Source organism: Nanorana parkeri, unplaced genomic scaffold (assembly GCF_000935625.1).
Source record: "Nanorana parkeri isolate BGI_ZX_2015 unplaced genomic scaffold, ASM93562v1 scaffold3161, whole genome shotgun sequence".
In the NCBI taxonomy this organism is placed as follows: Eukaryota; Metazoa; Chordata; class Amphibia; order Anura; family Dicroglossidae; genus Nanorana; species Nanorana parkeri.
In genome coordinates this window covers 19272-34325 of record NW_017309429.1, presented here as the reverse complement: position 1 = coordinate 34325, position 15054 = coordinate 19272, and the positions used below count along the sequence as shown (strand labels likewise).

The 15054-nt window shown below is 41.8% G+C and overlaps 1 protein-coding gene across 1 annotated transcript in view; it reads left to right on the top strand.

Moving 5' to 3' along the window:
- Positions 1 to 12907, top strand: part of LOC108802831 (reversion-inducing cysteine-rich protein with Kazal motifs-like) — a gene marked incomplete at its 5' end in the record, with an annotated part of 41297 nt that extends 28390 nt beyond the window's left edge. The window contains 2 exons of the mRNA XM_018574684.1: positions 6296 to 6563; positions 12724 to 12907. Coding sequence (XP_018430186.1) covers positions 6296 to 6563; positions 12724 to 12907 — 452 coding nt within the window. The remainder of the gene's footprint in view (positions 1 to 6295; positions 6564 to 12723) is intronic.
- Positions 12908 to 15054: the final 2147 nt, after the last annotated feature.

The following is a 15054-nucleotide window of genomic DNA, read 5'->3' as shown; positions in this document are numbered from 1 at the left end:
ATCAGCTTCTTCTCTCTGGCTATAGCAGCCAGATGACTGACAGGTGAATGCGGAAGTGATGTAATACACATCACTTCTGCATTCACAGCCCGGAGGGAGACAGCAAGGAGCTGATCTCTCTCCCTCTTCCTCCTGACGCCCTACGAGCCGGTCCCGGGCCGCAGATGGGGCAGCGGATCCCGGGATTGCAGGTGAGGTGTCTGGCGGGGAGGGGCGAAAAACGAGCACATATAGACGATCGGCGGGCTATGGAGCCGCCGATCGTCTATATGTTTAACACCCGGTAACGGTTGTTTGCATTGGTCGGGTCTTTTCTGCCCGTGCGTGCCCGCAGAAAAAAAATGCCGTCTGGCGACGGCAACCCGCCAATACAGCAGTGCCGTCCGTCCGTTTTTTTTACAACGGGCGGACGGCAAGTGGTTAAAGAGTTATCAAACCCTCACTTTTTGTTTGCATATATCTACTGCTAGCAAGCAGTAGATATATGCAGAACAATAAAAAAAAAAAAAAACTTTTGCAAAGGGTTCATACTTACCTGTGTCTCCACGGCACGCTCCCGCCCGAACATCTGAAAATTTCTTGGGCGTCCGCAAAAGATCTTGGGGCGGGCGCATGCGCAGTTCAGATGTTCGGCCGGGAGAGGAGGAGAGACACAAGGTAAGTATTTGGAGAAGTGTGCAGCCGCACAGACTCCATGGGACATCAGAGAAGAGGAGGACAGAGGAGTCGGCACTGGAGGGACAGCTGAAAACTACAGGAAAGAAGAAGATGATCGGATTAAGAGGCATGATTTAAAGCGAGTTCTTACACTAACATTGGGGGAGGGGAAAAATTATCCTTTAATATCACTTTTCCTGACTACTGTGCACCCAGTGGAAAAGGGACAAAGGGCCCGACTTTATGATTGGCCCTGGAAAGAAGAAGATGATCGGATTAAGAGGCATGATTTAAAGCGAGTTCTTACACTAACATTGGGGGAGGGGAAAAATTATCCTTTAATATCACTTTTCCTGACTACTGTGCACCCAGTGGAAAAGGGACAAAGGGCCCGACTTTCTGATTGGCCCTCCCAAGCTAATTACGAGTAAAGAATAAGGCCTGGTTCACACCTACATGTCCCGCGAACATGCATTTGCCGCGCTGCTCCATTAATTTCAGTGGTCATATCTACGTGGCATCTAGAAGATATGTTGTCCGCACACCATTCTGCTTCGGAATGTCTTTTTTATTTGTATTCCTTTAGCATGACATGTGCATGCTAAAGGAATACACATTTGCATTCACATGTCATGCTAAAGGAATACAAATAAATAAGACATTCCGAAGCAGATCGTACTAGATCGTACATTGTGGCGCCATCCACCAGTTGCTACAGCACTCGCTGGATTTTGGGGTACATCGGTATGGTGTGCGAAGGGAATATTACCAAGCTATCTGCGTGGCAAACACAGCAAAATGGCTCCTCCACTATTTTGGCGATGCACAGGATGCATTTTTCTGCTGCTTTTGCATGCATGGAAACGCAGCAGAAAACCTCACTACTTGCTGGCCGCATTTGCGGTGCCTTTAGAAATCAATGGCACAGCAAGTGCGTCTTGGCGCGTTTCCACAGACACATGCCGATCACGCACATCGCCAGTCACCCTCAGAATGTGCAGGTGTTAACCAGGCCTAAGACTAACATTAGACCTTTAACCTCTTGCCGTCCGCCCGTTATGAAAAAACGGACAGACAGCAGACTCACATTGGCGGGTTGCCGTTAACGGCTGTTTGATATACATATGATCGGCGGCTCTATAGCCTGCCGATTGTATGCATGTGCTGTCTTTGCGTGCCCCCCTCGAGTGCTGCCGCTGCCGTCCCCTCCTCCTGACCCCTCACCTTCAATCCCGGGCTCCGCCAGTCCATCTGTGGCTCGGGAGGATATCAGGAGGTAATATGGGAGGGAGGTCCTCCTTGCTGATCTCCCTCCGAGGTCTGAATGCAGAAGTGATGTGCATTATATCACTTCGGCATTCACCTGTCAGTCCTCTGGCTGCTATAGCCAGAGAGAAGAAGCTGATTAAGCAGATCTGTGCTTCATCAGCTTCTTTTGGGGTCCCCAGGTGACATTGGGGTCCCCAGGTGACATTAGGGGTCTTAGAGACCCCTAATGTCTCCATAAAGAGGACCTGTCAGTGTACCTGTGCTATCACATAGGGAGATTGTTATCCCTCATATGTGTTATCCCCCTATGTGATAGCAATAACAATAAGTGTAAAAAAAGTAAAAAAAATAATACAAGTGACATATAAATATTTTTTTTTTAAAACATTTTTAAGTCCCCCACCCCCACATTTACACACATATAAAAAGGTAAATATGCGTTCGATGCGCCAGCGTGCGAAAATGACAATTGCGCTACCCATGTTGCATATCGTCGTGAACGTCGGAGTGAGAGCAATCATTCTAGGGCCGTCAATTACTGATAGCACTAGGATGAGCGGTAAAAGCTTTTAAAGCGTCGCCTTTGACCAATTTTGGGTATTGTAGTGTTTGAGGTTTCCCGCGCATGCGCAATTTTAAGGCTTGACGTGTGTAGTGTCTATTTACCCAACGTGACCCCGTCTTTTATATTTTAGCAAAAAACTGGGTAATAAATGTTTTATCATTTAATTTAGGGGAAACCGTTTTTTTTCTCTTTTTTTTCGGTAATTTTTCCTTAATATATTAAAAAATTTTAAAAATCAAACCCGTAGTGTGAATAAATACCACCAAAAGAAAGCTCTATCTATCCCCAAAAAATGATATAAAAGTTATTTCAGTACAGCGTTGCATGACAGAATAAACGTCAATCAAAATACCGCAGCGCTAAATACTCAAATATGGCTGGGACAGGAAGGGGGGTTAACACCGTGGACATCAAAATGAAACTCCAATAGCAACAGTACTTGTACCACTTACAAATAATAGCAATCCCAGCAATGTCAGTGAAGGGTTAACTTTGACAACTCAAAAAGGTATACTTGCAGTAAGCAGACTTCTGTAATTTCAGACAAGGGATGGTGCTGGAGAGCAGGTCAGTGTGTAGCTCCAAAGGGCAGGAGTCAGGAAGATAGGTAAGTAGATTTTTCTTTTTTTCTTTCAGGATGGAGAGCGGTGAGCCTCGGTAGCCGACCAGAGGGACGTCACTTCGAATTCCGCGGCTAACTACATGCAGTGGAGCCGCCTATGGGGCGGATACAAGTGACGTCGTGGGACCTGTGCACCCTGCTGCTTGTGCGATGCGGCCAGCCCAGTCAGAGCGGCGGAGGGAGATGCTATTTTCTCGGGGGAGGGGGAACTGGGCAATTTCCAGCACTCCCCTCCTGAGAAAATGGTCTCTCCCTCCGCCGCTCTGACTTGTGCATCACACAAGCAGCAGAGTCGAACTGAAGCAGCAGGGTGACGTCACCCCGATCCGCCACTGTTAGCGGGGGGCACACGGGGGGGCAAGGAAGAACCTAGGGGGGGGCAATTGCCCCCCCTTGCCACCCTGTAGCGACGCCACTGGTTACCGGTGTCTCCTGCATAAATTATTATTATTACATTTTTATCCCAAACAAACACTCTCGGTGATGCATTTCCTGCATAATAAAATATACCTTGAAACTAATTTTAAAAAGTGTGCTTTATCACTTGGCACTAACTTCATGCATTTGCAAACTATGCTACATTTACTACAAAGTCTTGTGGTAACCCGTCAAAGACACCTCTGCTACCCAATTTCGGTCCTTAGTCATAGTTTAGGGAACACTGGTTTTCAAGAAAAAAATTTCCTTTTTATAACCCATACTCCCAAGGCAATATAGATCTCTGAGGATCCATGCCCTGTTTATTTTGACTTGGAAAGAGTTAATGATCTTATTAATCAAAAAGACTGTGCATACAGTAGCAAAACTATATAAGGCATGCAAACTGTCAAATAATACCAATGAATTACTTATCGTTTAGTTCTGCTGACAGAGTTGCATCCCCTGTACATGAAGACTTGGTTAGCACCCTGTAATATTTATATGGACAATTACATTGTCTAATTTAGTCTTACACACTGAAAATTGTAACACAGTGTATATATTATTAGAATCATTTTGAAAGTTTATCTAACCAGTTATTTCTAGTATCTCAATTTCATTCAATTTTTGGAGATATGGTTAACTCCATTTAACTCTTGGAATCTGATCCAAGATTTTGTGAGAACATTACCAACACCCTTGAAATTGGTCGATGACCTGAACCCACTTGAATGATTATATTTCAACAAAACCGACCAAACTCACTGTTGTGCAGTTTTCTATTCTTTAATGTAGTAGTTAACAGAACTTGAGGAAACAAGAAAAAGGGGTATGTTATTGGAATATTTATATACATTAAGGGTGTAAATAAGGTTTAGGAGGGCAGTATTTTTAATATTAAGTTCAGTGTCATGAAGGTTACGTGAACTCATACGTGAGCAAGTGATGTGGGATTCCCTAGGGTTCACCCAGCTCAAACGTGTGTAGAGAATAACCCACACCAGTCAGAGGGGAGATGAAGAAGAACACAGAGATGTGGTAGAGAAAACCAGAAAGGATTGGTACACGGGAAGCTGGTTCAAGGTAATACATGTGCAAAGTAAGGGAGCTCAAAGACAAACTGAAGATTGATTGGATGCTGGAACTTACAAATACCAAAAGAGTAGTTAATGCTTGGAATAGGCTTCCAGCAGAGGTAGTGCGCAAGTCAACAGTAAAGTCAACAGTAAGTGAATTTAAACATGCTTGGGACAAACATAGATCTTTATTAAGGCACAAAAGTAAAAAAAAAAAAAAAAGTCAAATAAAAAGGGACAAACCCTATGCACCACTTTTTTTGCCATTACTTTTATTTATTTATTTTTCTATGTTTCTAAATTGAACCACCAAGTTATCTAATTTAGCGGGAGGGAGAATTTGCTGTCATTACTACCAAAAGCAAAAAAAGAAAAAACCTCTAGCCCATGTATCCTTAATAGGCATGGCTATGAGGTAAATAAACTGCTTTTGAGATAGTATAGAATCTTTAAAAAAATACACTCCTCAATGTTCGGAGAACTACTAGAAAGGGTGTCAAAAACGTGGCTCATAAGGTCCACATAGGGTGGACATAACCAGTGGTGCAGGAATTTTGGGGAAAAGTCCTTAACAACTTGAAGTCCGCGGTGTTAAACCCCCTTCCTGTCCAGGCCATTTTTCAGTATTCAGCGATGCGGCACTTTGACTGACATTTATTTTGTCATGCAACGCTGTACTGAAATTAATTTTATACCATTTTTTGGGGACAGCTAGAGCTTTCTTTTGGTGGTATTTAATCACCACTGGGGTTTTTATTTTTTACTATAGTAAGGAAAACTATTTCCCCTATATAAAATGATAAAACATTTATTATTACCCAAATTATTGGTAAAATATAAAAGACGGGGTCACGTCGGGTAATAAGACACCAAACATGTCAAGCCTTAAAATTGCGCGCGGCCACGAAACCTCAAACTACAATACCGATAATTGGCCATAGGCGATGCTTTAAAAGCGATTGATGGTCCTAAAATTATTGCTCTCCAACGTTTGCGGCGATGTTTATGCACGCTGGCGCATCTGATGTGTATTTACGTTTATACGTGGGGGACTTTGGTTTTGGGGTTTTTTTTAAACTTTTTTTAAATGTGACTTTTATTTTTTTTCACTTAATGTTATTGCTATTACATAGGGGATAACAATCCCCCTATATAATAGCAAAGCCGGTCCCGGGCTGCAGATGGGGCAGCGGATTCCGGGATTGAAGGTGAGGGTGCAGGAGAGGGGGCGGCGGCGGGACAGCGATGGCGGCACATACAAGCGTACAGACAAGATGAAAGATGATTTCTAAAATCCTAGGAATGGGAGGTTTTTCCAAATAAAGGACAAATAAATGAATGTATTTAAATGCATTTTTTTAGCTGTGCTGTTTTTCTTAAAAAAACACTACAAATCAAAACTGGGGGAAATTTTTTTTTTTTTTTCATATTTTACTCGTCCTAAGAGCGGTGTTAGGTACACATCTGTGATATAATATATAGCTCTATCTGTCCTCCAAAAAATAATATGTGTAGGTGCAAAAAGTGTATTACTGACGTGAAAGAATCGCACAGCAAAAATTTGAAAAGTGTGTCAGTGAACAGGAACTAAAACAAGCTCAGTCATGAAGGGGTTAATATCTGCTACAATGTACATGTAGTGCATTGCATATATTCTCTCACATTCATTTTGTTTTTGCTTTATAGGTCTGTACTGCTGTGACAGAGCTGAGGATCATGCTTGTCAAACAGCTTGCAAAAGAATTCTAATGACTAAAAGAACAGAAATTGAGATTGTTGATAACTTAATCGCAGCTTGTAAAACCATGCCTCTGCCACAGGATCCATTATGGCAATGCTTTCTAGAGAGTTCAAGGTCAGCTTATCCTGGCGTCACAATTGCTCCTCCACCCTCTACTGGAGTTGATGGAGCTAAACTGCATTGTTGTTCAAAAGCAAATTCATCAAAATGTAGGTAAGTGATAACAATTTGAATTTATGCAGGCTCATTGTGAAAAATTGTATGAATAAATTCAACGTTCTGTATATATGTATATTAGGGCTTAGGGTAGCCATACACACTGGGGGAGTTATCAAAACTGGAGCAGACAAAATCTGGAGCACATTTGCACTGCAACCAATCAGCTTCTCTGTCAAATCTTACCTGAGCAAACTGAAGAGAGAGGCTGATTGGTTGCCATGGGCAACAGCTCCAGATTCTGTCTGCTCCAGTTTTGATACATTCCCCCCAGTGTGTTTTGCCTACTAGGATTATGACCAGTTAGAGCAAGGGTAATCATGCCGTCATTGAAATGTGAATCTATTTTGCTGACTGCAACTCAAAGCTCATCACTCCACATTTCAATGTGGAGTGATGAGCTTTGAGTTGTAGTCAGCAAAACAGATTTTTCCACATGTTGAACCTTGATTATTGTCATCTAATCAGTCTGATGAGGTTAACCCTGAGTTGTCCCCCTGTAACACTGGCAAAGCAAATAAGAGTAATGAATCAATGAACTCACAATATTGCGAAGGATCTCAACTGCGGATTAGCAGCGTTCTTCCCTTATAATGGGCGATAAGCAGTTATCTTCAAAGTTAGTTTAATGCTGTTGTAAATGAAAGTGTATGTAACTGTATTCCCTTATACAGACACGATTAACATATATCCATATTTTAGCAGAGTATGAGAAAGTATTAGAAGTATTAGAAGGGTTCCTCCCATATAATATGTGGTAAGCAATTATCTTCGAAAGTAGTTCAAACGGTTGTAACTAAAAGTCCTATGCATCTATATTCCGTCATACAGACATCATTAGCGTAAAACCGTATGTTAGATTATTCAGATGATATTTGCGGTTAGTTGCACGGTGTGCTTCTCATGGTGACAGCTGATAGCTGTAGATCAGGATTCTGAATCAGATCCCTTGAAGCAGAAACAGTTCAGGAAAGGGTCTATTGGTGAGAGGTGTCCTGTGCCTTTAAGGATATAAGATCAGTCTGCAGTGTGGAGGGTTAAGCAGTCCTGTAAGTCTTGCGATGGTTGTAAGGTGTGTGCCCAGCCTTAGATGAACACAGGAGGATGGTAGAGATGAATGCTGAGTCAATCCGTATAGCAGAGAGAGAGAGAGAGAGAAACAGCTGTCAGCTGCTCAGGTGAGGATGATTAGTGCATATGGATCTGTCTGCAGCAAAGGAGAGTATACACAGGATCAGAAAAAAACTAAGTTATACCCAGAGTCCAAACCCAATAATAGTAAATTAACCCTGATCGCGGGTGAGAACTACTTGAACTATTGGCTTTCAAACGAACCTCGACTATGTATAACTTATACAAAAGGACATGAACTGATCAAGAGGGATCAGATCAAAAGGCAATACAATGAGGATCGGAATGCCATGTTTGAGTATAATAATATAAAGTTTATCACAATGCAATAAAAAATATTGGGTCACTATACTACACCTTCTATCCATCACCAGGTAACCCTACTCCAAACTCATTTAAAAATTGGTCAAGCAATCAGTACACTCATTCCAATACCATGCACACTGAGGCCAGCTGCTCAATCTTGTGGTACCGGTACAGCTCAAAATAAGAGCAAAAAACAGCGCTGAAGATATAAATCCAGAATGTGTTACTCAAATAAGAAATAATGTATCAATAGGTTATAAGGAGATTGCTGTTTCTTAGAACTCAGCCGCTGATGTTTAAACTCATAAAGTCGAAAACGAAGCATAGAGTTGGTGGTAAATAATTGTTTCATTTGCGGCCGCCTCTGTAAGTATGATGCAAGTTCAAAGAATACCAATTACCTCATCAGGCACTGGTGTCTTGTGGATATAGTCCTTCCAAACTGGGTACGGGGTGTCACCCGGGGTTTAGACACCCATAGGAGGATTATTCAGACATACAGTGTATGAATCCAATAAAGTAAAGATACTTACAGGTGCCATACTAGTCCCAGTTGGTGTGGCTCTATGGAACCGGGAGCTTCACCACTTCTTACCTTGGATAGCTATTATTCCCGGAGAAGACTTCTTTTCTGCATCCAAGATTTGTTGTCAATCTTCCTTGTAATCCAAGATGGTCTCAGTGATTTGCAAATTGCAATCTGCTCTGCTCACAAACAGCGCGGTTTGAATTATTTTCACCGGAATGGTTTAACCTGACATGCAGGTGGAATCACAGCTTGAATTTTTTTGACCGGAATGGTTTAACCTGACATGCAGGTTTTCAAATTGCAATCTGCTCTGCTCACAAACAGCGCTGTTTGAATTTTTTTTGACCGGAATGGTTTAACCTGACATGCAGGTGGAATCACAGCAAGCTGTGATTCCACCTGCATGTCAGGTTAAACCATTCCGGTGAAAAAAATTCAAGCTGTGATTCCACCTGCATGTCAGGTTAAACCATTCCGGTCAAAAAAATTCAAACAGCGCTGAGCAGCTGGCAAGATTGAGCAGCTGGCCTCAGTGTGCATGGTATTGGAATGAGTGTACTGATTGCTTGACCAATTTTTAAATGAGTTTGGAGTAGGGTTACCTGGTGATGGATAGAAGGTGTGTAGTATAGTGACCCAATATTTTTTATTGCATTGTAATAAACTTTATATTTTTATACTTAAACACGGCATTCCGATCCTCATTGTACTGCCTTTTGATCTGATCCTTCTTGATCAGTTCATGTCCTTTTGTATACACAGGATCAGCTGGGAAGCTTCTGGGAATGAAAGATGCTAGTAAAAGGTGCCCATACACCTTACAATTTATCTGCAGATTTTCTCTGGTCAGATGGAAAAAGTGCAACAGATTGGCCCAGGTGGAGATTACTCCATCCACACAGTTAAGTGTAGATGGAGGAATCTGTTGCACCTTTTCCATATGACCACAGAATATCTGCAGATAAATTGTATGGTGTGTGAGCAGCTCAAGGCAGCCAGCGTCTGACAGAGTGAGGATGGCTGAGGAGAGCAGCAGCACTTGTCAGCCCAGGAAAGGAAGACTTCAGTAGGGGTGTGGAGCGGTCACAGGACGAGGTGGCGGTAAGTATCGCACGGCGTCCACACATTGAACTGACACCAAGCAATTGATTCTGGCCCCTAAGCCAGGTATGAGGAAGGACCGTGATGACGCCTCATGTGAGGGGGCGGAGCCACGGACAGAGACTGGAGCGAAGGAAAGGTGAGTATGTTACAGCACTAAAACTAGAGACAGCCATCCGACTTGTATTTTTGGTGGAAGTTCAGCCTACATATATTTCTCATTACAGCTTTGCTTTAAAGAGGTTTTAAAGGTCATTATTAATTCATCTATTGTAAAAAGAAAAATTAAGCAATAAATGCAGTAGGATAAAAGGTAGCAGATTTGCCCCACAGACAATGCCCCATAAAAGTGGAATTGGGCCGCTATGCCCAATAACTATGAATGGCATCCACCATATTGAGGATGGTTATCAAATATGTTTCTTTACAATTACCTAAAATAAGTCCTTCCTGTATGGCATAACAGGTATCAAGGCAATTGAAAGCATTAGTAGCTGCCATATTTTTGGTGTTACCAATTAAAGTCTATGAGTTTTGGAACATTTTTTTGATATACATAAACCACTTCCCATGTTTTATTAGGATATTGTTTTTAGCGCTGAGCATTTTGTATATAATATTTTTGGAAAGGCTACCTGTGGGTTTTTTGCACAGCTGCTGTGGATAATTAAAAAAAATATGTTTAATAAAAACAATTATAAGAAAATATAGTGCTGAGGAGGCTATTAAAGATAGGAGAAAAACATACCACATTCTAAAATTGTTCCACACTAAAATTGTATTTCACTCCTTATATTTCGTGACATATAAATCCCAAAATAAACTGAAATCCCAGACGTATGATATACCCTATACATCAGGACAAAAAAATATAATTAATTATGAATTACTTTATGTTAGCTACACTTATTTTGCACACATTCTTATTGCCAAAGCTGTTAAAAATGTCTTTGTTTTTTTTCATTCTCTTTGCAATGCAAAAAAATAAGAATTTATATATGCATATGTCACATCAAATTAAAGCCCATTTTGTCCTTTAAAAAACCGTATGAATATGTGTAGGTGTAATTAGGGATGCGCGATATATCGGCCGCCGAAACAGATCGTCCGAAAATAGCACTTCGTTTCGGTTTTGAAATTTTCATTTCGAGCACCTCTAGGTGGTAATGCATGAGGAAGATGGAAATGATGGTTAAACAAGCACATAGCAAAAATGACAAAATTGCTCCGGTCCCCAGAAGCAAAATAATTATTCGGATTTGCTGTGTAATTCCCTACTGGATATGCAATCAAAATATTTCCCTATAAATCCAATTGGATTCACCCATCAGTTTCTGCCAACATTTCTTTATTATGTATTGATAAGGTTGTATGATTATATGGATTCCAATAAGTCCCCTCCCCCCACAGAAGTAAACAATCAGTTTACTAATAGAACATTATCTACTACCATAATAAATCAGCCTTCGTAAAAATGTCATATATCCAAATGACAGTTTAACACAGGGGTAGCCAAACTCCGGCCCTCCAGCTGTGGTGAAACTACAAATCCCATGATGCATCTCTCTCCGGGAATCATGCCTGTGGCTGTGAGAATCTTGCAATGCCTCATGGGATTTGTAGTTCCACCACAGCTGGGAGGGCCAGAGTTTGGCTACCCCTGGTTTAACACTTTGAGGCAGTTGTTGTGCATGGCTTTATTTAACATGAATAATATACATACAGATGTGTGTGAAAAATTAATAAATATATGGGTTACAAGAGCTACAGGGTAGTCTTTGACATCACCATGCACATAAATCACCCCCACATATTCTTTAGGGATCAGCTTTCCCTGCAGTTTGTCTGTTCTAAGCAGGGTTACGACACTTCCAGAGTCAAGGAGGGCAACAACCTCCCTCCCATTAACGTGCACCACTCCCTCATGCGGTTTTTTGATGGTGGACACACAAGCTGCTTAGGCATACAGGGAGCGGCTCCGGCTCACGTCCCACTCCATTGGCTCCTCTCGCTTTGGACACTGGGCCGCCAGATAACCCAGTTGATGGCAGCTCCAACAACGCATGCACGGGGTCCTCTTTCCAGGGGCAAGTTCCCGGGGGGGTTACATGCCGCGCTGCCTTTATTATGAATAGCCCGCACCCGAGCACAGTGTGTATGTCTGTGGACATCCTTGTCCCAGGGCGCGCCTCTCTGATTGGTGCAGGTTCCCCAGACAAACCCCCAGCACAGGTGTATCGCTTTACTGCTGTAGCCATCTCATCCAGGGTTTGGGGTTCTGTCTGGGTCACCCAACGATACAGTCCCTTGGGGAGGCCATGCACAAAGCGGTCCAGGGCAACCCGCTCCACGAGCTGCTGTGGGGAAAGTTTCTCCGGCTGTAACCAGTCCTTCAGGAGGTGCAGCAGGGCAAACAACTGTGCGCGGGCAGGCTTGGCCTGGTCATAGCGCCAGGCATGGACCCGGCTTGCCCTTAAAGTAACAGTCACCCCCATTCTGGCCAAAATCTCTGCTTTCAACTGCGTGTAAACGCATGCGGTTTCAGGGGCCAGATCAAAATATGCTTGCTGGGACTCACCCATTAAGAAAGGGGCCAGTACATCTGCCCAGTCCACCTCAGGCAGTCCTTCACGTGTGGCCATTAACTCAAATAGGGAAAGATAAGGCTCCACATTGTCTGTCATTAGAATTCCAACACAAATCAATGTGTTTCAGGAGGTGGTCTTACATTTCAATGTAAATGCCTACAATATAAAGCACCTCAGAAAAACTAGCGCTGGCTGTACAGAAAAAGAAGCAAATTTAATTGCTTATCACCCAATACTCTATAAAGCTCTCTACCCAATTACTGTCTGTAGAGTTCATTCTGCACTCTAGAGACAATTTTGTCCTAGGTATTGTCTAGGAATTGCCAGCTATACAAGCATTAGTCCTTAGATCTGTTAATTTAATAAAATTCAGAAGAAAAAACTGAAGATATATTGGAAAACATTTTATGCATAGATTCATAGTGGACAATTACACAATTGAAAAAGAAAAGATTGTCGTTCAAAATTAATTTGTTTGCTTTAACAATATTTATAATTTCAGGGAGCTGTGTACAAAATTATACAGCACCAGCTGGGGAAATACTCAGAACTGGCAAAAGTTCGATAATGAATGTGAATACAGCCCATCAGAGTCACCAATGCTAACATGCCTAGCAGATGTAAGAGAACCATGTCAACTGGGGTGCCGGAACCTTACTTATTGTACCAACTTTAATAACCGGTAAACCTTTTTAGCTTGATTTTAATATTTTTTTAACAATTTACATTGTACGCATTTTTACAAATGTTAAAAATGCTTCTTGTTTACATTTTATAGACCAAAGGACAGTTTATTTATTTTACAAAACATACTGTAAAGCTGGTATGACATATTACATTTAACTTGCTATAGTAAAGAATAATTTATGCTACTATTTGGTCTACTCTTTCTTGAAAGGTAACTGGTTAAGCAGCTACTATTCATAGTGACTTTATGTGAAACTTAGAGTTTGCAGAGTGAAAGGATAGGTTTTTTTCCCACTGGAAAAAAGGTTGAAAGCTGCTTATAAAAAGTTTTCATAAATGCAGGAAAATAGAATTTGAAAATAAGGAATGAACTTGATTCCATACTCCACAGTTCTCATGGTCATTCAAATATTACATAATTCTATAATATGTACACAAATTGTGAATTACCAAAACCAATGATCATTTGGGACACTTCTCTTTCGAAAGTGTGAGGCTGCACACAAAATATTGTTTGGTTTTTGTATTGATATTTTGGCTGCATAATATAGATTCAGGTGAGTTTATTCCTACTTTTTAAATACTGAAATTAACTAATTCATGTGTAATATGTTTCTGTGCACCCATGCCTGGTCACATGAGATATGCAGAAAGGTGACGATCAGTTAGTCTAAATCCCCAGCACATTTGGAAAGTAAGTGGGCACAGTTCTTTTGATTTTCATGCTTGAAGTATTTTGCTTAAATTATTATTATTTTTTTTTCATAAGCACATATTTTGAATAATTATTGCAGTGTTCACCTCAAAAGTAGGGATGCACTGATACTAGTATCGATATTGGTGCCAATACTGGGAATTTGCCCTGATACTAAGGGGGTGATTTACTAACCTAAACACACGCACGCACTAGGTGTGTGTGATTTTTACACAGCAAAACGTATTTATCAACCAAAAAGTCTCTAAAAGCATATTTCCACTAATGCCATATATGGAAAAATCATGCACATGATGCATATATAATGCTGCTTCACAGTTTAGACAAAAATGGTTAGCTCATGCATTTACATTCCTGCATTCATCAACGCAAGCAACACAACATAGAGCTAATTTACACAACATCACCTTGCAAATTCATTCAGGGCTTTGCACAACACACCTGCTGGGTGTGTACACACTACAAAGGTGTTTAGATTCCACCTATAGATCATGCTGGGAGGGAACACACTACAGAGGTGTATACATGTTCGTGGTGTGTTTATAAGGTTAGTAAATCAACCCCTAAGCGTCAATACTGGCGCTTTGAATTTTTAAATAGATTTGGCGGCCTGAGGTCCAGCCCATACTGGGGACCTCAGACAGCCTTATGGGGATCTCGCCGCAGTTGTCTTTAACAGCGCCGGTCCGGCCGCACATCATCTTCTCCTCCTTAATACTGCCTGCAGAGACCGGCACAGCCCTGAACAGCCCCACACTTGCCGATACAGCCCTGGAGAGACCCACATGCAGCCCTGGAGAGACTTGCATGCAGCCCTGGTGACACCTGAATGCAGCCCTGGTGAGAGCCACATGTAGTCATGGTGAGACCCGAACGCAGCCTTAGTGAGACCAAAATGCGCCACTGGTGAGACCTGCTTGCAGCACTGGTGAGACCGCACACAGCCCTAGTGAGACCGCAGAGCCCTGGTAAGACCCTAGAAACCTGGTCAGACCGCACAGCCCTGTTCAGACCCCGCACAGCCTCTTGAGACGCCGAACAACCTGGTGAGCAACACAGAGTATGTAGCTTCATATTATTCTGCATTGCTGTATGATGTACTTCTGGTATTTGTAGTCCTCTAGAGTTGGTGGTATTCTGCCTTGCTGTATAATGTATTGCTGGGATTTGTAGTCCCTATACAGCTTGGTGTCAGTGGAGGAACAACCTTCGGTTACAGCTGTGACTTGGCCCTTGTGCTCCACCACTGTCCTAAAATCATTAGTCTGTATTGTATTAGAAAAAATGTCACATGTAACTTTTAAAAAAATGTATCGGTTTATTGAACAGAAAAAACATGTATCGGTAATTGATATTGGTGAGTACTTAGGGAACAGTAATTTTACTTGGTCTTGATAAATTCTTATTGGTGCATCTTTACCTTACCTTATA